The following is a 25,892-nucleotide window of genomic DNA, read 5'->3' on the forward strand; positions in this document are numbered from 1 at the left end:
CTTTGGAATCCTCAATGTTATAAAAGTACCACTGGATATTAATTGTATCATATATAGACCAAGTTCATGCATTGTTTTAATCTATTTTACAGGAACTATCATGCTTCTCCATAACAAGATATGTGTCTTATCAAATACCAAGTCTTACTGATTGTTGTGAGTGTATGTTCCTCTAAGAAAACAAACAAGAAAACCCCACACCTTTGCTTTGGTTCTTTGTCAAGCATTAACTTAAATCACAACATGCATCCATCTGTTAAAATGAAAATATATTTTTCTTATTGCTTCTTAATTTGTACTAGAAGAGCATTTTGGCAAAAAATGCTTCGCTGAATCCCTGAGTAATTGACAGCATGTTTGAAATTACTCGGCAGCTCTTGTTATTAGCTTTGGATGAACTTTATGACCAGACCAAAACGGACAATACGGAAAATCCAAGGGAGGTTTCATTAAATAAATTTATTTGTTAAAATAATTTAACTCCAAATACAACTGCTGAGTTTGCATTGAGTTCTATGTACAATTCTTGTTTTATTTGAAACATCAAGGTTTAAACAACTGACATTGTTACAAAACAAACTGTTGCCCCATTTTAAGTTGCCAGTTGTATTAGAGCTCAACAATTATCTGTGAAATACATTATCTGTGAAATACATAATCCTCTGGGAAACTCCAAATCAACAGCGTTAAGCCTGGTTCCAGCACCCACTTCAGTCTTTCTTCAAACCCTGATCAAGAATTAACAGATGCACAACAATGCAGATAAAGCCTCCTGCAGTTGTCAAACATTTGCTTTTGTCGCGGAGTTTCACAATTAAAGCCTAGCCAGTGCTTTGACAGTACACTGGCAAAAAAATAAAAATAAAATAAAAATAAAAAAACAAACATGCACAACCCCCCCCAACCAAATGGCTGACATCTTTAGGCAACATTCTATACAGGAAAGCAAATACCAGTAGTTTTCCCACAGAAAAGTAATGGCAACTGTAGCGCTAGGGTTAGGGAGAGGCTAGAACCAGAACAGAAGTCACCAAATTGTTTTGATGCTTTGAAGGGGGGGCGAAAAACAACAACAACAACAAAAGCAACTACGTGTAATACTCGAGATCTGATTCCCGTTTGTTTGCTTGGACCAGTTCTTGTGTGCATTTTTAAGGGAAAGAGGAAACAGTTGCTATCACTATCATGGCTTAAAAGAATAAAAGTTGCAACATTATATATATATATATATATAAAAAAACAAACAAAACAACAAAAACACAAAAGAACAGGAGAAATGCTGTCTTTGTAGAAAAGGACAAAGCTCTACAAGAACAGCCAAAGGAAAAAGCGGGTCTTTGGAACAAATCATAACATTTTAAGGCATGTTATAAGAAACTTTCCAATACTATAATTGGTAATCCGATCAGGGTACAAATTAAACAACGACCAATGACTCCCACGGGGTGGCCACAAAACCGCCGTGTGGCTCACTCTACTGCGTTTCTGCTACCCCTGGATTTTGGGAAAAATCTGTCAAGTGCAACTGTCATTGATTCAAGCTCCACTATCTTCACGTTAGTGGAAATACAAATAGTGCATAACTACTTCCTCGGAATTATACGAAAAACAACACTTACGCTTTTCCCCCCCGCAGTATTTATATGGTAGCAAACACAGCCTAAGTTTTTGAAGATGTAAAAGTGTACTGAAAAAGCAAGACTGGGAAATATTTTCACTAATATTTTCTGTAAGGAATTGTACTGTGCAATTTTTCCTATATTAAATCTGTTTTACAATATGAACTCCACATTAGGCTGTTCATACTGTACTTTATGCCATTTTGTGGTCAATTAACAATTTCCAAGGTAAGATTTTTAATACCCCTCTGCAAATACTGTTGCATAACGTGCACTTCCAATTAAGTATTTTTGACTTTTTTGAGTGCTTATACAGCGGATCTCACACTGACAAGCTATTTGGCAATTTGTGCTGCTCAATGTTTCCATAATTTCCCAGTCTAGATATCTTAAAAAACTGTCACCAAGCAAGACTCCAGCTGTTGAATTGATCTTGCTTAAGCATGGTGGCTGACACAACGGGCGGGGGGGAAGAGAACATTCATACCATCTAGTTTAGGCATAGAAGCTGTGGACCCAAACTAAAAGCCTATGTTTGCTATATAGTCAATGGAAAGAGGTAGGTGCCTCTAGGAGGGCGATTCAGAGCACCCAGGACGGGCATTCAGATGCCAGAAATAAATGGTGTGAATACCTCTCTAAGAGAAAGAGCAAAGCGTGGTAACAAAAGCTCTGTAAGGTAGATGGGGAAAAAGGGCTACATTAACTTTCGAGTAAGGCGTCATTTTTTGTGACATCTAATGCCCTTCCAGACGTTGGCTGTGGAAAGGTTTTGAAAGAGTAAGGGCAGAGATGGCCAGTTCTCTTCCGTTAACATGATTTCCTTTGTTTACCATCCACCGAACTACAATTTAAAACGTTAAGAATACGTATGCAAATCTGCAAAGCGTGTTGCACTTCAGTTTCCTTTGTAGAAGATGAGAGCATTTTAGGCAGTTCTGCAGATGGAGGCAAAACTCTCGAACCTAACTCCAATTACAGCATTTCTAAGGGCCATATACACACACACGTACACACTCAACACACACGCACACCCCAGCACCCCTGTTTTCACTCATTGAAACACAAGGAACTACACTGTTACTGCACAAGATTGAAAAACTAATGAATGCATGGTGTTATTTAGACCACAGGCTCAGTGACTGTATTTTTATGGCCAATTTTACCTATAAAAGATCCAGCTCAAGACAATCTCTCCAGCATTTAAAATCTAAACATTGTGATTGAAAACTTTTCTATACTTTGATTGTAAGACTTCAGAATAGGTATTTCTGTGCCATTAGTCATGCAAATGATAAATACTTCACTGCTATGAAACTAGCAAGCCAGAGCTCGAGCATCCTTTCAAAATAAAACATTTGCTCCCACCATTTAACACTCCAATAATTGGGGAAACCTTTGAATAGTGTGTCAGGCAATTAAAGAGCCATTTCCACGCTCACCTAAGGAATTATAACTGTAACTATTTCACCTCTGAACTAAATGATTTCACGTGGTTATCCAATTTGCGTTTTCAATATTAAAGCTACGAAATAGCAAACGTGATTTTCAAAGGTTAGTTAGGGATCACACCAGAGAACATAGCCCTTCAAGGCAAGAAAAACTGTTGTCTTCAACAAACTTAAAAATGCAGGATGTTCATACTGTCCCATGAGGTTTCTGCAGAAGGGAACATATGGATGCAACATGGCTTAATTTTCCTTACAAGATGGTACTAGTTAAACTATTAAAGTGTTCCTTGTTAGTAAGGCTCAGCAATTTTTTCATCACAGTTGCTTCCTCCTGGTTCAGTAAAGTGATAAATAAAGATGCTTCCTGCTTTGTAAACAGAGGGTTTGTTTGGCTTTTTGCAGACCAAAACCTGAAGCGATCCTCCATTTTTGAGCAGCAAAACAAAAGATTTAAAACATTCCAATGCCGTACTGTTTCTTCACCTGCCACTTCTTTTCGGATCTTGCCTCTCGTTTCACACACCGATGGCAATGTCTTCTATTTCAAGATGTGGGATAAAGTGTTGAAATAATAGCATCACTTTTGAAAAAAATCCAAACTTATACAGGTCTCTGGTAACCTCTTCCTCTAACACTGTCAGAAATTCAGGTGAAATCAACACATTTGACTGAACAAACTTGGCCACAAGTGATAGCGCACATCTGAAACACAGCAATTTGAAAGACTTGGCTCTCCTTTTGCGCTTATGCTAGACGTGAATGGTCTTCAGTGATAATTTTCTCCACTGCTTCTGTTTCCCATTTCCAAAGGGTTTCTAACTTCTTCGGAAACGGTTGCTGTTGTTGCCGTGTGACGTGACAACACGTGTACGCTCAACTGGAATGACCGTGTAGATCAACTGGCTAGGCCATAAAATTGCAGGTGCTCAAAGGGAAAAACGGGTGAGATGTGGTCATTTAACCCAATTATATATCCAGAGTCAGTGATTGACTTTCAATGCTCAGCTCTGAGTTAATGATGCTACTTCACTACAGATGTATTTGAAGTGACCCACAAACCAGGAAGTGAAGTAGACAGTTTTACCACCTTACAAAATTTCTGCAAATTAAGTCCAGGTTAGGTCATTTTTAATGCTATTGTATATTACATGCAGAACAGCATGGATCATCTTTGTCTGGCTGTGCTGCATAGTTCATTTGTCTAACAATTTCCGCAAAGAGCTCATCCACCATTGTTTTACTTTTAGCAGAGGTCTCCATGAAAGGGCAGCCCCATTCTTCGGCTAAGGCTCTGCCTTCATTCGACGATACTTCTCTCTCGCTTTCCAGGTCCACTTTATTACCAACCAGAATTACTGGCACTTTCTCATACCTGCAGTTAAAAAAACACAACCAAACAAAAAGAAAGCAGCAATCATTATATTTCAAAAGAAACAACACTCAAAAATGTAAACATCTATTTACAATCTGTACAGACCCAACAAGAAAGATGTTTGGACAATATGAACGTTCTACATTGGAAAAAAAAATGCTTTACATGTTTTGCATCCCAGCCATTTGTTGCACATCTCTTTCCCCCCCAAACTTTTTTCTTAAAGTTCAAGGGAATACTTCCTCCTCTGAATGTTCTTTGTCACCAGGAAACCTGCCTATTATTGCCTTTTCTATGTTGTTAATCTCAATTAGGGCGCAAGAACAGGACTGTGGTACTACCCTCTCTCCAACATTACATCTTCCTTCTCCCTGAACAGGTTTCACATTGTATTTCTTGCTTATGATAAGGAAGATGCATCACTCCCCCTTTCAAAGGTACATCTACCTTCAGTTAATATACACAGAACTCTCGGGTGAACAATAAATGGGAGAGCACCAAAGTGCCAGTAAATTCATTTGAAATTCCAGGCAGCCCACTACAAGTTCTGTCTACACACAGAAGTATTATATAAAAACATGCATTAACTAACACAGAAGATATAGCTTTTCCCTGCAGCATTCACATCATTATATGAATTACACAAGCTGAAAAGAAAATTAAGTACCAGGCAATACTATCACAGTTCTGCTTCATCACCAACTTGGACAACACAACAGATCATATAGGCTCTGCAGGGTTTTATTATTTTGAACCTCTTTGTGAGGGGATCCTTGCCATTTTTATTATTATTATTATTTTAATTAAAATGCCTGTCTTGTTCTCCCCCCCCCCCCATCCTCCCATGCATAAAACCCTTCTTTAAACATGGATCTAAGCAAGTGTTTAGTCAGGTTTTAAATTTACATATTTGACATAACAGAGAAGAAAACACTGGGCCTGTTTCCAAAATGCTTTTACACTGGTTTTCTCATAAAAGCAATGAGGACTAAGAGAAAAACCGATTATGGTTTTTAACACTTAAACTAAACTAAGATCCAGGAGAAACAAGATGGTTGGTTCCCTCCTAATTTAAACCTGATTTTCTACTTTGCATTAGCTGTTTCGAGTCAAAATGATTTGAGCAAGACATTCATTGCTAACATGTGCAGCAGTTTAAGATGTTAGTGTCCTAAAGCCACCTATAACAACTTACTTATCCCTCCCTTCTTTCTGCCTCCCAGGCAGGGCAGCAGAGCGGAGTTGGTGCATGTGCCTCCACAACTTGGTGTGACCCAGCAATGGTGATGAAATTGGGCTGTCAAGACTCTGCACAGAAACAGGGAATCTATATGTTCCTGTCAACTTGATCTCAGAGTCAAAGGAGAAAAGTACAGGAACTTCTCACAGCACCCCAGTATCTAAAATTGGTCCAACTATGTCATAAGGTGCACGTGAAATTCTAAGCTTTGTAATGTCTCTTCACTAACTCTGAGAACATCACTTAATCTAGAGTCTAAGGCTGTGGTCAATAATTGTAGAGGATTCCCCTCACTTTTTCACCATTTATCCTATCCTCGTTTACGACCTGAGCAGCCGCAATCCATTTCTTACTCTCTAGATGCACAGTATTTAGCACAATGATACCTTTGGAACTCTTACAAGAGCTAAGCTGCCATTAATTAGATACCAAAATACACACAAGCATCTTGAAATCTGTCCTCCTGCATTTCAGCACATGATGGCATAGTCTTTAATTACATAAGATGGATGGTGTTGAACTGATAATACAGCAATTCAGTGTTTTTTTTTTAATCTTTACTATCTACGTGCATACGTCTTATTTTATTTGCTGTACAGCATTAAAAACCTTTAATGGAAGTGGAAACAGCTGCACCATCACTATATGTCTTGAATATCTGAGAGCCCCAAATGCAAACCTTTTTCTTCCAGCTTCTATAGATATTCTCTTTCTTCTCAATTTTACAAGTGGGAAAACCTGAGAAATTCAGAGTAGTTGCTTGAGAAGCATTCAGCAAAGAAGTAGCTGAGCCAGAATTAAAACACAGGATCACCTCTCTTCTTGTTCTGTAAGATCACTTCAATTTGTTGAGAAACACAGAGGGAAAAAAAGCCCACACACTTGTTGCAGATTTACAGATAGTTCAAATAAAACATATCAGTGCTTAGAATGGTTTGAGAACCCTAGAAAATCTGGGCAACTAAATATCCGAGGATCTGTCTTCTGAGTGCTTAGCATCTGGGAAATAGAGGGACAGAAATACTGAAGCTTCATACTAGAGGACAAAAAGAGGAACTGATGAGCTGAAGAGATAGATAGAAAAAGTTTAACTGTATTTATCTGCACAGGACTAAGAGCTATTACATGGAACAGACTGAATCACCTTTCTGTATTGCTTTTTCCTGCCTTTAGGGCTTATGTTTGCCCTATTCACTACCTACCTTCACCATGTAAAATGAGACGAGAATCCTACAGTCAACAGCCTTATTTACCTCATAATCTGGATTCATCCAGTGACTTTATAACACTGAATTGCACAAAAAAATGTTTCTGCAAAACCCTCATGTTGTTTTACTCAAATACTTCCTCAAAGGGCAAAAATAAGGTTGCTCTTGCAAAACACACATCTGTATTACATATATACATATATATACACATGTAGATGTACATATACATCTACATATACATATATGCATCTGTATTACATATATTTTAAAAGATACATTGAATGTATTAATTCTGATTATAGTCTGGTTTTGTACATATATATACACAATGTATACATATATTCTGTATGAAAAAAGTTTTAGTCTGTCTTTCTACATACAAAAGTTGTTATCCATCATCTAGAATAATGCAAACTGGAATATCACAAATAATCGGAAAACAGTCCGTGGACACCAAGCAGAAGCCTGGCTGCAGTATGGGCTTATTAGCTCCAGTTCAGTATTATTCAGTATCACAGAGATGTCTGTGCCTTATATTGTCTGAACATCAAGATGACGATGGACCGACTGTGAGTTGGGCCGTGCCACACCTGACCTAGCAGGCCTCTGCAGAAGCTACGTGGCTCCATGTCAGCCCCTGCTATCTTCAAAGGCCCTCCTAAGGGTCTTTGCAGCGTAATTCCCAGCTTTTGGGTTCTGGTAACACACCACAGAAAACCTAGAAGTCCTGAAGCTGGCTCTTGACTAAACGGCTCTACGAGATCTGAGGTTCAAGATGGCTCTCCACTTTCGTCTCCTGGAGCTGCCAGAATTTTCTGCCTCACTCAGCACACAGGCAGATCTGTTTCTGCTGAGCATGGAGGAGCTCCCTGCTTCCACTCCCTCCTTGCAGTGGCAGCTGATCCCACAGGAGGCTACTTCTACCTGTTCTCAGAGGTCTCACTCACACAGCTTCGGCCTGCCCCAGGTTTCGGCACGCTACTGAGGTGGTGGGCAACAGCACGGGCCTGCCATGAGAAAGGGCGATTTGTCAGATGCGGCAGAACTATGGGATTTTAATGAAATTTGAAGGGAAGAAGAACATCTATTTCCCCACAGGCTTTTCACCCTGTGGATTTCAGTGACCCGATAGGAAGCACCTTCTTTATGAAAAGAAAAAAATAAAATAAAGAGCTGTTATTAGGTTAACTGGCACCCGAGCAGCAATGCAGAACATTCCCATATAACCACAAAAAAATCAAACCTAGGATTTCACAAATCCTTCCAAAAGCTTCAAGCTGGATCTAACCCACTGACAAACACACTCCTAAAACAGACAGCGTGCTCTATATTCCATCAAATTCTGTCTCAGCTTTCAGCAAATTCTGCCTCAGCATATATCTATCAAATTGTGTATCAGCAGAGCAAAAGAGGCTATAACCTATTACCTATACCTGAGCCCACGAAAAAAAAAAAAAAACACACAAAAAACCACCACCACCAAATTGCTGTTGCTGCCATCCCAGGATGTGTGAGAGGGCAGCTATCCACCACGGGAGCTGTGCAGAGGTCTTGCCTTTCGGCATGGCCTGCTTCCCCCTGCCTGTCCCCGTCGTGGTGGAGAAACGGCACGTTCCTGCCCCTCGTTCCTGGAGCAGAAAAATCCAATTTTCTCAGCACTGCTGAAAAGCTCTGAGCAGCACTGATCTTTCCTAATGAAAAGGATGAGGGCCACCTGAAAATATGAACTGCTGCCAGTTTCCTCTGTATCAGTGCGGTGAAGTATGTATTCTAGGGCAAACATCAGAGCTTGAAAGAAATATACTCCAGTGTAGCACGGGAAGACCTGACTTTTCAAGACCTCAGGAAGAAATTTTTGCAAGACCAATTACATGTGTTTGCAGAACGTGTTTAAAGAACAAGGTACTTCACCCTGCTGAAATGATCTCACTGTCTTAGGCTCCAATCTGATGGGTACAGAGCAGTGGCAGCTCCTGAAGATATAAACCCGACTGAGATCATTTACAGCCCCGTGAAGGACACCGGTGCAGAGTCAAATACCATCATATCTAGAATGTCACTCTAGCAAGATTCAGTCCTTGCTCCTTAAAAGATAACCAATATGTACTTACCAGTCTCAGATAACTTTATCCAATGCTAAAAGACTACCCTGATATCGATCTGTACAAGCTTCTGGGACCAGCAGGCCATAGTAAATCCCCCCAGTTTTCCTGAGGATGGACACCATAGCCACACAAAATCAGTAAATACATAGACTTTAAATGTTTAATGCAGCTCAGCTATGCACCGCTGACCACACAGCCTTACATGACATAGTGATAAACAGTTTCTACATTTTATCTTACCTCACATGGCACGTCCACCCGCATTTCTGTTTAGATTAATATGTATACTTTGAGTAACAGCTTAATTAACTTGTTAAACATTTAGAAAGTCTCTAGATGAATGGTATGTAAATAACCTGCATAGATTTCTACCTCACATTTTTTCTAACCTCCAGTCTTATTCAGAGAGAAAAACATGGGCAGTACAAACACCACATCTGAATTTCTTTTACATTTACAAGGTACTTTTCAGATTTCTGGTTGAAGCTGTCACTGGAGAAAGATGAAAAAGATGACATGAAGCGAAAATGGAATAAAATGAAGAAGAATAAATAAAATGAAGAACAAAAAATTAAGAATTTAAAAATATACACCACGACACTGATAAACAGATCTGACTCCCTTAAACTGTACTAGAGATTGTCCAGTATCCCTAGAACAGGAAAATAAATAAGTAGTGCACTGGAACAGAACAGGAGAAGACAAAAAGTGCAAAGGGGTTCCTGCTTTTTAATTAACGTTCAGGAAATGCTGCATCTTTTCTAGGATTTTTGCCTGAGCTCCATACGAGAGCTGAACACGTTGAACCAAAATGCAGAAGCTTTCTGTATAATAAGAACAAATTAAGAGAAAAAAAGATACGTTCTTAAAGACTATTTTTATGACTACATTAATTCCTGTTGAAGTTTATGGAAAGATGTATGGATTTCTAGCTTTACGTGTCAAATACCGTGATTGCTGAAATGTGAAGATATCTATCCATGATAACTTCTCCTAATCATCAAAGGAGTCTTAGGTTTGAAACCACCTTTATCTTCTTCTTTTGCACCACATTTTATTCCGTCCTCCTTTTCTGAGGGTGTTTCTGGCACTTTTCATAGTATTTCGAAAAGGAAAGCCTGTAAAGTGGTAAAGATACTAGGGAAAATGATGATACAAATATTATCAGAAGGTCAGGAAAATAAGCATTCTTCACTTTAGACTTACAAAAAAATTATGATAACAATCTTGCTAAAAGACACAGTAAAATAGTTCTGGGAAATATGAAATAAAGTACCAAAAATAGCAGTTAAATCCATTAGATTGTTTACAAATTCATATGCATCTATTACTAAACATTATTTTGTAATGCACGTACAAACTTTGATTGCCTGCAGTAAAGTCTGTCTTAACTTGAAGTTTCCTCAACTAGGGAAAGAATTTATTCTGAGTTTAACTATCAAGACTGTTTCTAGCCCTTTCACACAGTTTCTTGGATATTTAATATAAAATCCTCAATAGTTACAAATCACTTCAGCTGCAGAGAATAAGAAAAGAGACAGACTGTTCTCCAGTCTGGTGCTGAGCCTCTCAGACATGAGGACGAGAGGAAGCAAAGCTATGGAATCATCAAGTGCAAACATGCAAGCTGAAATAAGTACTTAAAGCTTCCAATTCTTGAACCAAAGCAATGGGAAAAAAAGAGATACCTATTCTACATTTTTATTATGTGTATATATATACACACTTCTACAACATTACTACCTTATCTTAAGAAATTTAGGTAGAAAGGACGTTTCACTTTTTCCAGACCCCAATTCCTTACATTTTGGTAGTTTTAAAAAAATAAATTAACATTATGGGTTAAATCAACAGCACATGCCCTGTCTGTAGAGCTCTATCTTTTCCCTGTGGAATTCTACAAATACACACGAATGAAGATGTGCCTGTACCTGTATACACAGATCAAATGTGTCAAGAGAATTTTATATATATATATAAATCTAAAAATAAGTAGGTTTTTGCAAAGTTTGAACTTTCCACATTTTGCTCTGTGCAACATGAAAATTATTGCAGCTTCTCGGGTAAATCCATACCTAACAGCTGTAAAACCCACACCACCATGATACAAACGAGTCATTCCAGTTTGCCGATTAATTGCATTTAATATTCAGTTTGGTAAGCTATATTGTGTAAGGATTTAATTAGTTAAGCAACAACTCCCAACTAAAAAAAAAGTCTTAAAATCATTTTTTATAAATGAGTAGATGTTAAAGAGCTTATTGGAAGTCCCACTGCAATTAGGTGCCTGAGTCATGAATTATTTTGCTATACAGAACAGCGTATGGCCTAATTGCGGGACTAGGGATCTAACATTTCATTCTAGGCTTTGACATGTACTCCCTATATAGCCTTCGGGAAACGAACTCTTCAGATGGGTAGACTTGAGGATAACTGTATACAGTCCGGTTAATTGTACTTACTCATAGGGCATCAAATTAAATAATAATTGTACAATGACTTGAAGAATAATATTAGTATAATAAATAACCACCACACCACATTGCTCTTGAGAAGACTTCAGAAACCATCCTTGCTCTTGTACATGAAACCTGCTGGAAATAATCACCTCAACTTAAATTAAATACTTTAAAGGCCAATTCAGTTCACTGGTTGTTATAGTCCACTTACACTTTCCAGTTTGGTTTCAAGGTCTAACTGAAGTCTCAGCCAATCCTAGTTTCACTGAAATTGTCCGACAGGCTCACCTTTGGTACTGTGCCTAGGTAGTATTAGAGGAAATAGTTGTCTTCCAACCAAAAGCCCAAGAAACAACAACAAAACCCAACGTAATGAAGCCCTATATACATACACATACATGTCTACATGCACACACACGTATACACATACATACACACAAATTCACATATGTATTCTCACACACACAAATATATTTGCTTCCCAACTGTTCCTACAAGCGCTTTTTAATTTAACATGTTATTTCTTGGTAGCTTACAGCTGAGAACTTGCTAGGGACACAAATGGTGGATGATGATATCCTTTACATGTACTCAAACACCACCAAATAAACCTACATTCCTTAGCTACAACACATGATGTGTGTCATCTATGTATGAAGGACACTGAAGAATTTTCCAGGCTATTTCCAGTCACGTCAGAGAAAAATTCTTATTTACAAAAGATTTTCCACATCTAAGATCTCATGTGGGAACAGAACAATGACAAGCTCCTTCCAGATGGTCAGCCTGTTTCTACAGGTCACTGCAGATAAAGCCTCTGCCGGCAGCTGCATCACCTGCTTACACAGCAGAACAGCAAAAACACCTGAAAATTCAATGGTCTGCCAACATGCCCCATGTGAGAAGAGATTACCATTCACTTTAAAGTACCAAACCAGTCCTAAAGAAAAATTACTGATCATCAAGTTCCTTGGGAGACCTTCTTCTCAGCAAGTTCACAGAAGCCCATGCATGCTTAAACTGCATCCAATGGCATTACCAGTTCCCCTCGAAGAAAGGCTCTGGCATGGGAAGAGGCAGACAATCAGCCCTTTTTGCACTGGGGATGACAACAGGGAGCCTATGACCCAAGTAACACCTGGTCTTACCCTTTCAGGCACTCGATAGCCTTTGCAAACAAAAGGTAAGCCTTCACCTTAAAGAGCATACCTTTTCCTAAGGTATCTATCATTCCAATTCATATCTAATGCTGAAATCAATTATCAGCACTGAAAAGACTCTAAGTGATATATAACATCTACCTGCTTAGCAGCAGGCTTGCTGTGAACACATGCATACAGTATTTCAATCCTTGCATTCCCTCTCTATACCACTCAAAGGTCTCATCTGATAGCAGCAATAACCACAAGCATAAAAGGCAAGGCAAGTGTTTTTACCTGACCTTTTTCTTCATAACTAGTTCTCTTGTTTCTAATATGATACTTCCAAAGCAGCAGGAAAAATTAGAATGTCCTACAAACCTGAGATTCTCACAGGTGCATCACTTTCACTTAGTTTCTGCCTCATACTCAGTTTGTGTTGAAAGAAGTCTAGTTATCACAAAGGCTATGAACAGATAAGGCACAGTAGGGTTGCTTAAGTACAAAGCTCTTGCTCAAAAATTGCAGATACTCTAAATCTAACCACCTAGGTTAAAATAAATAAATAAATGCTGCTACTACCTGTAGCAATGGCTCAACATCTTGAAAATTAGGCTGCACGTTGAAGTATTTGAACTTTGTATCCATAATTGAAAATTACTCTCAATGACTGTATTAGTTTTCTGACCTTAAATATTTTTAAGCCATATGCCACGGTAATATAGTAACGTTTATCGCAATGGGCATGACTGGATGTGTCAAGGGTTTTGGTACATACCAAATGTACAACACACAGAAGATACTACAGTTAAAAAGAACAGAAAATCCTGGAGACTACCATCAATATTTGATTTCTATTTTAAAGTCTTCCAGACATAACCACTTAGAATTAAATTTTCTGCAAAGTGTCAGAGGATAAAACACATTAAGTGAGAGGAGCGCCAACACACAACCTGGGTTCAGTACCATACCCTGCTAAAGACTTCCTGAGAGATTTCTCACAAGTCCTTTAAATTCTGTATCTCTATTCTCCACCTGGAAAAACTGCCATCAGCCTTCACCTCAGAATGCATAAGGCACGTAACCACCGTTGAGGCCTTTCATCCTTGGTCACCTGAGCATCCTGAAGGATTTGCTAGCCCTTTGGCTCATTCTCCAAGAGAAGAATATCCTGCACCCCAGCTGTTCTCAGCAACCGGCTACGTAACTGCACAAACCTTCAGTTTTTCTTTACAAGCATTCAGAACGTGTACATTAAGACAGATTCAGCGCCAACGTCAAGCTTGCCAGCAAAGACAGTACAGCCTTTAGATTAGGTGTGCCTCAGAGCAGGAGCAAAGAACAAACACCAGAGAGAAAAGCCAGAGTTGCTACCTCACTTCAGCTGTGCAGGCTGGAGCAAACAGCAGAGCTCACGGTATCTTAAAACATTGACACTCAAGAATTTGTCCTCCTCACGTCTCCATACAAAACTTGCACAAGGTCAAGAAGCCTGCCTACTCTGACAATGTGGGACTGAATACAACCCTTTGCAAAGGCAATAAAAAAATGCATATAGGCCTCTTGAACATCATACAGCAAATTTAAAAAGCCTAATTTTTTCACACTTCTAATTTATGAGATCGCTGTGTTCATAAAACGTAAGTGACCCTAGCGGGTGCTACCATTTATCTAGCAATACATGCTTTGTCACAAGAAGCTTCTCTCAGAACCGTACGTTTTGAAATGCAAACTTTCAGATGGATTACTGTAATATTATAAAAGGTACTCTAAACTTACTGCGCAAGGAAGCACTGCCAACGAGGGGGAAGGAAAGTTGCCACATAGATTTGTGCCAATTCAAATATAGCAAAGGGTATGCCTGTAGCTGGGTTAAAGAAAAATCCGAGATCAAAATTTTGTTAGTATTCCACCTGGAAAAGCTGAAGCAACATCTAGCCCTTTTGTAAGGCACAGAATCTAGCAAGAAATGTATGTGAACAATGGTAGGCCTGCTTTCCTACAGATTTGGTCGATGCTGTATCTAAAGCTCCAGTTTTTCCTTCTGCCTAATACTCTTTCCATCAACCACTCTCCAGTCCATAATTAAGCTTGAGCACATGCCACATTTTTTTCCCACAACCTGAGCACCAACATGATCTCTTTCCCACCTACAACTCAGCAAGAACTTAAATCATTACTTAGATCTCTAATTCTCTCCAGTCTTAGAACCCCAGCATCACTGGGGAGGGAGGTCTCTGATCCAACTCCCTGACCAGAGGAAGGTCAGCTAGGAGACCTCGACCAGCTCACGCACCTGAAAACCTCCGACGATAGACCTTCCACAGCCTTGTTGGGAACTTGTCCCGGTATTGAATTTATTTGGACTTAGCTGCAGAATTAAAAATGTACTGGCTGGTAATGGAGGAAGATGAGACAAGCAGACAACTGAGTTGCATAAAGCTGGCCTCAACAGAGAACGGGCTGAGAAACAGATGCCAAAGCTATACAAATATGTATAACTACTAGTTTATGTAGAGGAATTGACAACCATACCTACATAACTCAAGGTAGGCATATATCTTATCATTGTGAAGGCAAAGTGACTTAACAAGATTTTCCAAAATTAACTAGAGCCCCCTGCATAAGTTAATGGTGACTTCAACCTCTTTATCCATGTTAAATCTATAGAAAGGAGAACTTATTAGTGAATACACAAAGTAAAAACTTTGGCTAGCATATTCAAATATGTAAGCCCTTTAAAAGGGTCAAAAGACCACAGTCCCGTAAGGCCTTAATTCACTCTTCAAAGTGAAAACGCTCTTATATTCCTTTAACCAACTCATAATCACTGATCAGAATCCAACTATAAAACTTATTTAAATAACTATTCTAATAGGATTTTCCCTAGCTCATTAAAATTACACTTTTACAGTCTTTGAGAACAGGCCTAACAATTAATTCAAAACCCTCTTAGTAGCATCACCTGCTTCTGAAGGATTAGAATTTAGGAACCATCACGTTGTTCAGTCCAACGAGAACCACACAGCGTCTTCTCGACATCAAGCTAAGAGCCTTCTTACTCCAGTAAATCAGGGCTGCTGATTTTTACCTCTACCCAAACATACTCCTTTAGAAACAGCTGCAGGCCTGGATCACAAAACTCAGACAGCACAGAACAGCCCAGGTTGGAAGGGACGATCACCAAACGATCACCAAGTCTGATCTCAAACACCTATGTCCCTGGGTAGGCTTAAACTCACCTCTGACAATTTGATTGCCACTATCTCCATGGTCTGTACGATCAAGCACTGCATGGGGCTATAAACTGTATATCCACAGTGCCTTTTACTTATTTACTTTTAAAGAATTTGACCTTCTGCAATGAACTTAGCTTCAAGTCGCCTAAAGCTTCAGAAAAAAAATATAAAAATAAAAATAACCGGATTAAGCAGCAAACAACCAGGCATAAATTTCTGTTCTCCCATCAGTCACCATGTAGAAGCTCAGGCAGATGGATACCAGAGTGCATGTGATGTGGCACAGCCTGAAGAGAATTTGAGAGCCTAGCATGAAGCAGAGGCTTCTTTGTTACCCTAGTAACCAAAGAATAATACAGCTTAATGTCCTTCAAGCTAATAAAAATACCCTACACTGCTTCTAAGAAAATTTTGCAAAAATGCTCTGCTGAGACAGATTTTCCTCACAACTGTACTATTATATTACAACTCTGGGTATTATTTGTAAGATGGGCTATTTTACAGAAACTCTGAGCAAGTGGCAACACAAGAATACCAAACCCGGGGAAGAGACAGAAGTCTGACTTTTATCATTTCGTCTTTTACTTTAGAAGCAGTATTATGATTTCATATCCTTTCGATTATAGTCAAGGCCTCTTTTACCAATGTAAAATTTGTCTTCAACAAAAGAAGCCCAAGAACTTTTGGGTTACAGGTCCAACTGCTTCATTAGCAGGTGCTCTGGAAGCCTCTTCACTCCTGCTGAGTTTCTACCAGAAACTCTCGCTTCTGACTTGAGAAAGAAAACCATTCTGCCACAACCACAGAAAGTTGGTGGCCCTCATCTTAAAGAAAAACTTATTTAATTACCATAAGCTTGGTTTAAATAATTTGAATGTTCAGTCAGACTGCTTTGGATGAACAGAGCACCAGGAATATTTCTTCTCCACAGTTTTCAGAAGTGGCCTCTATGTTTAACAATTCAATACTTAACTCCACAAATAAAGAGAGCACATCAGCCAGTTAAGTGAAACTGTTTCCATATCTAAAGATCAATAATATACAAATAAAGACCTTCCAAAAATCTTGTGGGTTTTTTTGGGGTTTCGTTTTTTAAAAGTGCTTTGGTTCACCACCAAGTATAAAGTAGTGCCACCCAGCATACTACCGCTATGCTGAGAATAGCGAGTATGATTTACTAATAACCTCTCTTCTATGTTGAGCATAAACTTCTGAAATAAACTTCTTTGGAACTTATTCTTCCTACATAAAGACAAGTACCCATTACAGAAAAATACCTCACAAACTATTTTATTCTAAATCAGCATCCTGAATACATTGGAAGAGCTGAAACAAAAAGTTCAACCATTCTAGCATCCAGAACTTTCCTAGGAAGAAATTAATGTCTATAAAATGACATCAGATATAAGGTATCAGGTACATAAAATAGTAAAATGTAAATATTTTCTTCCTTATGTATATCTCAAATCCAATATTTGTGTAAGTATTAAAAACGTCAGCCAGAATGAGGAACTTGGGTATACTCAACATCCCAGATGTTGAGCTGTTTACGTTTCAACTCATGTACAAATGTTAATTTATGTGGGTCTGGCCAAGGTTATAAAAGAATAAAAGCTACCTTTTCCCAGACAAGTTTTACTAAAACGATGGACAGGTGTTTTATTGTCTATGAAGACAGCCCATGGTGTCTTCCCCAGGAGGGTCAGAGCCCAGGGCTGCTGGCATGGCCAGCTTGTGGGCTGACGGATGCTGCCATTGAACAGGAGGTAGCTTGGCTGGCAAAAAGGATGTGCTTCACTAGCTTGTGGTGAGAAGAACTCGTGCATCTGCGTGAGAGGGGAAGGAAAAGAAAGGAAAAAAAGACTTTTCAGCAAAAGACCACATTGTTCAGACTGAGAGAATTTTTTTCAGAGGGAGGAAAAAGAAGCCAGGCCAACCTCAACCATTTAAGATGTTGCGAATTCCCATGTGGACACCAATCTTAGTATTGCTTAAATTAGTGAGGAAAACGGTTACATTTATCTGAAGTGGGATCAAACAATGTGGCTTTATACTAGCTCAACTAAACTTGTTCAGAACGTAATTTAGTGATGAAATTTTCATCCAGGAAGGATGGCAGTTTGTATACTGAACACTCAAAAGAAGCAGTCAAAATGGTAAGAAGCCATTCGAGAAAAGTTGGGTTTCTTTTAAGAAAGAGTCTATATTTAAAGGAATCACACACCCAGTGTCCATAACACCTTCTTTGTTGAATCACTAATTGGTAACCAGAATTTCCTGAAAATAGTCCACTAATTATTTTTTCCACATTAAGTCGTCCTATGCAGAAAGGCCATTTCAATTAATATGGAGGTGTGCGTGGGGGTGTGAAGCCCAGGCTGTTCCCAGTCCTTTTAATCTAACCGCGTTTCTTGCTGACAGACGAAGTCTTTCAAAGGAAGGTGTTTTGATCATCTCTGGGAGAAGAATGTAGACTTCAATTACCGGCCCAATTATCCCAGCTAGGAAGGCAATACAATTGCTTAATTTTAGAATAATAAGTGACTTTCAAGGTGAGCCTTTTCAGCTTTCATCCAAGACTGAGATTTCCATTGTCCCTCTCCGGAAGACTGAGCTACCACGACTGTAGTCACTATTTTTTTTTTTGAATAAAAACCATCTGCAGGAGAATTCAACATCCCCTGAGTTCAGTGATTTGCCACCTCTAGGTGATTTGTCCTCTTTCTTGACTATGCTCATGTCAATGTTAAAAAATAAACCATGAAACTTTTTGTTTTGGGTATACTTTAGCCAAATACAGTTGCTAGGGTCGGAACAGGATAAAGAAAAAAATATACAACATCCTTCAATAAACAGCAAATTATATTAAGTGATCAAGCTCTTGAGAATCCATGTAAGGAATATGGGGTAGCCTACTAAAAATATATATATCCTATTTTCTTTCCTAAGATAAGTCCACAAGGTGGAAATTCTTTTCAGAGATGAAAACTGTAACCACAGCTTTTTGCTGAATCTGCCTATGTCAGGCCTAGGGATGCATCAGTAATCCCTGCAGTATGTGGCATGTGTATCACCCTCCCTCCCTCTTCCTTATGTTCCAGAGCAATCCCAACCTTTTAAGTTCAAGTATCCTGACCTCAACTTTCTGCACAACTCATTTGCCTTTTCAGAATACAGTTATACTGTAAATTTTGGTAAGTAAAAACTGAATTATGTGAATTTGTTTAATCAAAGAGTTACAGAAGGACGAACATTTCCATCATCATTATCAGACCATCACAATGCTAATTGTGAACTTCTTGTGGGAGAATGCTCAGCAGATAAAGGTATGTGAACATGTCCACTTCAGGAGAACAACTGGGGGTTTGTAACGTCTCCCAGTGTCAGTCACCTCCTTCCCTTGAAAATTGACCCCAGTTTTAGTTACATATTCATTCACCTCATGTGTCCCAGATAAAACCATTACCATTGCCCTGTAGCTGAACACTGGGGAATTACAAATGTAACTGACAGTGTAAGTGAAGAAGACGCAAAGAGCATTAGCTCCAGCCCATCAGGAGGCTGTTCAAGGACTGCATTTGCTCACTGTGGTTCTTGAAAACCACCCCAGCACAGGTGCAGAGCAAGTCCAGCAATCCTCCTGTTTGCTGAATCAGAGGTCAATGCAGAACACAAAGTATAAGGCCTGGAGGCAGCAGGGCTATTTCCACAATAGCTGCAGATCTTTAAGTAAAAACTGGTACTTGGAGTGGTAATAGGAACAGCATTTCTTGCCAACAGTTGCTGACAGACTCATCTGATGAGCAGATTCAGCATCTGAATGTGGTTGCTATGAAATCTGGTTACAGAGAGTGCTAGAAGTAAAAGGGTTAGAGGAGGTTTGACTAAAAGCAGCTAGATGGTAAACAGATTCTTCAGGGATTTGCAGCAGCTACATAACAGCACAGTGATACTTTAGCAAGCAACCGAGGCTACACAAACCCAGCTGGAAAGTCTATAATGTACCTAGTGCCAGACAGAGATCATTAGATATCCATTCAAATAGCGTAGGAAAAATTACGATCCAATCCATGATATTATTATTAAAAGCAGCCCAGTGTTCCGCAAACCTAATCCCATCACGACATAACCAGATGTTCACCCCACTGAGAACAGGCAGATCAGCTTCTCCACAATTTGAATAGAATTTGGGAATATCTGGATCCGGTGAAATTACCTACACTTTCTGCAATGTGGTTGAGGATCAAAGAGGAGAAGGCTATTGTTTATCTCACACGGCCAGCCTATAACTACTGGAGAAGCAGATGACAGACAGCCTGCTAAGAGTCCACAGCTTTTCATGTTAAGTGAGGCTGCCAGTATCCAAGCTAGGGGAAATAGAAAGGAGATGCCTGTGAAGAAGAGTCTACCAACTTTCCTCAGATTTGATATTTCGACTTTAAAAGCTGTGAACTCTCAACAGGCTATCTTGATATCGTTTGCTCGCCCAGTTTCTTCCTACAAAGGAGTCTACCATCCCTCAGACAACTATTTGTTCAAGGATAGCCACACAAGTAGATTCTACTCCAAATATAATTTAATAATCAGCAACGTAATATAACCAGTGCACAGAACTTGTTTTTAGAGAAGGAAGACATCTCAGAATGGTTAAATATATTCTCATGGAAGCAATGCAGTTTATCCTAGGGACTGACAACAAAGAGAATAGCAGAAACACAATTTTCAAAGGAGAGAAAGAACTCTAGGCTGTCCAAAGAGAAAGGCTTCCCCATTTTGTATTGGCAAGTCTCTGTGTCACAGCATTCTGGGTTTATTAATACTTAAACGCACAAGAAACCTCAGCCAGGAAAGGGTCCCATGCAGTTCAGAAGTGTGATAAGTTGATCAGCTAGCTGATCAGCTCCAGGTACAAGAATTGTCAAGCCCAGGCTGTGGGCCTTACGATCATCAAGACTCTGGTTACCCGCTTGTCCATACTAAGAGTGTTCACACAATCGTGTGGTGGAATTCCACTTCTCAAAACATTTCAAAACATGAAATAGATCTGAAAAAGCAGGAGGTGAAGTGAGGAAAAACATTCTGGTGGCAAACACAGCTAGGCCTGAGGTAGGTAAGCACACTAGGCCCCCAGAAGAATTTAGGCAGCCATGTCCAAGAGACTGCTCCACAGAGCCGCTGCCTGCCCGCTTCAGCTCCTGACAAGCAGCATCTATCTCAGGCTTTTTTTTGCCGAAGCGATACAGCTGCTTGCAGGCTTACAGCTGTGCAGGCCAAGCCGAGCCGTACGCTGGAACCGCAACAGGGTCACACACCGCAGCTCTCTTGGGATTTGTAGATTAGGCACGCAGGCAGCTCAGCCCCTCGGGAGGCCTAATTCACTGAACGCTCCTCTGTGCATTTAGGAACACAACAATGGTAAAACACTCAATAAAAACCACAGCAGATATCACTTCCATGCAAAACCATGGGAACAAAAAAGAAGTAGTGGCAATGCTGTTTCATGCATTGGACATGCACTTTATTCAGTCTGGGGAGTTTCTCACCTGCCTTTCCCAGAGGACTGCCATAACCACCATGCTACAAGCAAAGCTGAGGAAAAACAACAACTCTTCAACCCTCCTGTTGAAGATGAGCCACTATTAAGGCATATATAAACACTTGAAGGTAAACTCACAATTTCCAAGGGAACAGCAGAAAAAAGATCAGGTGTACTAGGTAGTATGGACAGTGACCTAAGGAAAAATGCCAGGGACTGAAACCCAGAGATCTCTTGATACTGTTTATACAAAAAAGTCACTGCAAAATCAATATCCCAAACACTGAACAATCACCAGAAGACTCCCCTCGCCCAGGTGACCGCAATATTTCAGGCAAAGCTCAACTGTTGCTCCATTACTGCACAGTGGTTCCCATTTAATCCCACACTATTAGAATTTTTGAGTGTTTTAATTAGTGTGAGAGCCTGCTTCTGAAGAGGTGGGATACTAGTAAGGAGATAGTTCAAGGAGTTTGCTGCAAGAGGACCACCCACCTCAGAGCACAGCAGATTCCTAAGGCTCTTTTGCAAGACCCATTTCTCATTTAAGTTCCTCCCTATTTCTCAATGAAAGTGAGAAAAGAGAAGGCTGACACTGGATGTAAACAAAAAGAAGGAAAAAAAGCATCTCCTCCAGTGCATAGCATACTCAGAAAATTAATGCCAGGATTCACTGCATCCATTCTGCTTCGGACAGCATCCTGCACACTTCGTACTAAAACGAAGCCATCCCCTCCTTGCCCCCAAGTCCCCTGCTGCATACTGAGGAGGTTATCTGTTAAAGAACCCACAGCTGATGAAAGAGGTTTAAGCTGTACTACATCGATCCCCTCTTCCCCCCAAAATCTTATCGACACGCGAGCAAAAGCAATGGAAGAATTCACTCCAAATCGCTGCCTGGCTTCTGATTGCAGCTCGCAGCACTAACCCAGCAGAAGGTGACTCATGCTCCTCTCTTCCAGGCATCGTAGGGAGTAACCTGCATGTCAGCCACAAAGAATCTGACTGCTTCTGAGGCAGGCAGAGCAGATGCCTTCCTTAAGCAGCGAGACAGAGAGCCCAGGTTTGGTCAGACTCCGAGGCACTCAGACTAGTTAGGAGATTTTTGTTTTTTTCAGGCTATGAAAGGCATCTGAGAGAATACTCCAGAAGAAACCATGCGAGGTGATCATCCTTCCAAATTATTTTCAAGAAGACTGAACTCCTAATTAAAAACCACTACCAGCACCGAAACAAAAACCCCACCACCTCTTGACCAGTTTTCAGTAAAATTACTACAGTGAAAGAGGAGCAAAAATGTGAACCTGGAGATTACCACTAGGAAAGCCCTTAACAACATCAAGTCTTTATAGCAGGAGAAAATACATGGATTGAAAAAACATATCTTCTTAAAATACATTATAGTGGCAGTATACAAATAAGGACTGCTGTCCAGTGGTTCACAAGACACATACCTGCAGGACTCCGTGTCACGTCCAAGTGCAGTTAAACACAGAGGTGGGTGGAAAAAAAAAACAGATTTCCCCTCGCCCCCTTTAGACCATTTGCCTAAAAAATTATAAAAACAAAACTCTTCAGATCCATTATTTTGTTCTGACAAAAACAATGGGCTTCCAAAATTTAAAACTGAAATTGAAAACATGAAGAGGAAATTTCAGAAGAAAAGCAGATCTTCAGAACAGACTTCATTTATGCATTTCTAAATGGTTCTTACCAAGTTCATGTCTTTTTTGAAAGAAAAAGCATACTGGATTTTTTTTTTGCATATTTATAAAATGTTTCAAGTAAGATTTTGCAAAGCAGTTAAAGATGTTATAGCAATGCGAGAAACTGCAAGCAGATCTACTCCAAAGAAAGTAGGTTGATCAGTCTTGGCTTATCCTCTATGCTGTGAAATGTATTAGGAGTAAGAGGGCAAACAGCACAAACATTCTCCTACCAAAACCAAAACTAGCTTGTCACAGCAAGTTCACTTATAGCCCAGACGTGATCTATGTGGCTATTTCTTGAAAGTATCTTTTCTTGCAACTCATCAGAAACCCAGGACTGAAGCTTTTCTTCACAACATTCAGAGCACTTCAAGTTCAGTGCCCTTATCCAATTCACAGGGATCCAATCCATTTCCAGTTCAAATTAAATTGCCACGTGAGTATCAACTCAACCACAGTCTCACACACTATTAATCTTTAGTTAAGGCGGCTGGCTACCTGTTAACCAGAACAATAACGGGAAGACATGAGGGTGGGGGGGTGGAAACAACACAAAACCACTAACTAACCAACCCTTACTTTACAGAATTATTTCAGCACAAAGAATGATCCTCATCGATTACATTCCAATACTTTAAAATGCTTTAGTCGCGTCTCCTCATTACCCTGATTTTTTGCAGAAGACAACTGTATCTTAAAAGATGTTAAAGCTCTGTCTACATGACCCGAGCAATGTTTCAAAAACAAGCTAGTCAACTCTAAAAACATTTTTCCCTTTTTTGTCCTTCACTAGATCTTTCATCTAGTCTAGCCTTTCATCTAACCAAGACAAAAATTACACATCGTCACCACTGCACCAACTAATTGAGCTAGCCCCATGACATTAATGTTGGGAAAGGATAACATGCTCCTATCACACCTTTAATTCTCTCGTCTAGACTAGGATTTAAGACAACACAGCTGCTAAAACACAACCTATCGACAAAGAAAAGCATTTGAGTTGTACTCATCACTGTAACTGTACCTAGACTATACCGTTTGCCTTAATGCAGCAAAAACTGAAGACCACTCTTGTGCTGGAAACCTCTGGCCAAGAAAAAAAAAATAATCAGGAAGCTAATGAATAAGAGGACATGAAGAAGCAGATAGCTATAGTTCTTGTTACCTTAATCACATAAATCTTTGTACAAGTCACTACGTGCCAAGATAATTTAGCGCTGCAGTCCCCATTGCTTCCCAATTCTCTCTCAAAACGTTATCATCACATACCACCTACACAATTTACAAGGAGGGAAAAAAAAAAAAAAAAAAAGGAAGAGATGTTTTAACAACACCCGCAATATTTCTGAGATGAAATAACCAGTAACCGCAGGTTTGCTCTTAGTTGCGAAAGAAATCTTGAAGTGAATTAAGTGAAAAACTAGAAAAGGAATGGATTTAATGATTTTTGGGACAGCCACCCCCTCAGACATTTCAAATTTTCTTCATTTAAAAACTCTCTTAAAAATAGAATGACAATTGAAGTCTCAGTCCAAAGAGCATGCCAGCTAACGGAAGAGTTTTAACGAAACATACTGTTACTCTGAATGTTTTATTTATGACCCAAACAACAAAATTTGTTTCTTACACATACTAGCCAACTGAAGAGCAGACAATCACAGTTATTTTGAAAGAAAACACGCAAGTTACTGCCAACTGTGTTGGCTATGTAAAAAAAAAAAAAACGGTATTTAGAGAATTATTGTCCCCTACATATCAAAGGGAAAACAGAAAATCTGGTAAGCAATGACTTTTTGGATAGAATTTTCCAAGTAATCATTGCAGAATCTGTCAAAACAGTATAATTAAGAGCAAGATAGAAAATATTCAGCCCCAAGCATTAATGTACAAAGTCCAACTACTACTGTTCTAAACTATGAAAGCCACTGAAGTCACTGTTATATTTGATCTGTAACATATTGAACAGCATTTTTACAATGCAGACGTGATCAAGTTAACACTGCAAGACTGAAAACAAACTTAAGAAATCTTGCCACATACTGTTCTACCGTTTGACAATTCTAGCTATCCACATGTATTCACACCTCTACAACAACATGAACTGCAGCAGCAATTAAGACCTGAAGAGAGAAAATGATGCTGAGTGATACAGGCATCATTCTAAAAAAAAAAAAAAAAAAAAGAAAAGAAATGCTGTTCTCTAAACTAGCACAATCTAAACTAAACGTGCATACAAAAGGAGCACGCATTTCAATAAGTCCAAAGGAACAGGTAAAAAGCAGGAGGGCCCGGGGAAGTGGTTGAGTCACCATCCCTGGAGGTATTCAAAAGATGTGTAGATGCAGTGCTTAGGGATATGGTTTAGCAGTAGACTTTGCAGTACTAGGTTAACGGTTGGACTTGACGGTCTTAGGGGTCTCTTCCAACCTAGATGACTTTATGATTCTAAGATTTGTTTTCAGTGCCCATATATGCAAACTGTCACATCATTTTACCTTACAAAGGAAAATAAATAAATCTTGGAAAATATCTACCTATATGATTAGCTGGGGAGGGAGGAAGCAGACAAAAAAAATATTAGAAGACTCTAGTTAAAGGCATTGTCTCAAATTTTCACAGCTTCCACAGAAAGTAACTCAAAGTAGCATGAATACTTCAGATCATCACGAAAGTGAGCAGAGAAAGAAGAATCATGTGAACTCTTGCAAGTACGGAATTCAGTTAAAAAGCTTCTACAGGAAAACATTAAAGGTAGTATGTTCCAAAGATGCATGAACACTTTGAAATATTTGACTTTAAGACCAAGCTGAGCAAT

General features: G+C 39.3%; 1 protein-coding gene across 2 annotated transcripts in view; it reads right to left on the bottom strand.

Annotated features, from left to right (window-relative positions):
* Positions 1–205: 205 nt before the first annotated feature.
* RAP2A (RAP2A, member of RAS oncogene family) overlaps positions 206–25,892 on the bottom strand; it is a 32,186-nt gene continuing 6,499 nt past the window's right edge. Inside the window, exon 2 of one of the 2 annotated variants that reach the window (XM_035557089.2) lies at positions 206–4,442. In XM_035557089.2, the coding sequence (XP_035412982.1) occupies positions 4,205–4,442 (238 nt within the window). In that variant the 3' untranslated portion in view covers positions 206–4,204. The remainder of the gene's footprint in view (positions 4,443–25,892) is intronic. The other variant, XM_050708077.1, reaches the window with a different exon arrangement.

Source organism: Cygnus atratus, chromosome 1, assembly GCF_013377495.2.
Source record: "Cygnus atratus isolate AKBS03 ecotype Queensland, Australia chromosome 1, CAtr_DNAZoo_HiC_assembly, whole genome shotgun sequence".
In the NCBI taxonomy this organism is placed as follows: Eukaryota; Metazoa; Chordata; class Aves; order Anseriformes; family Anatidae; genus Cygnus; species Cygnus atratus.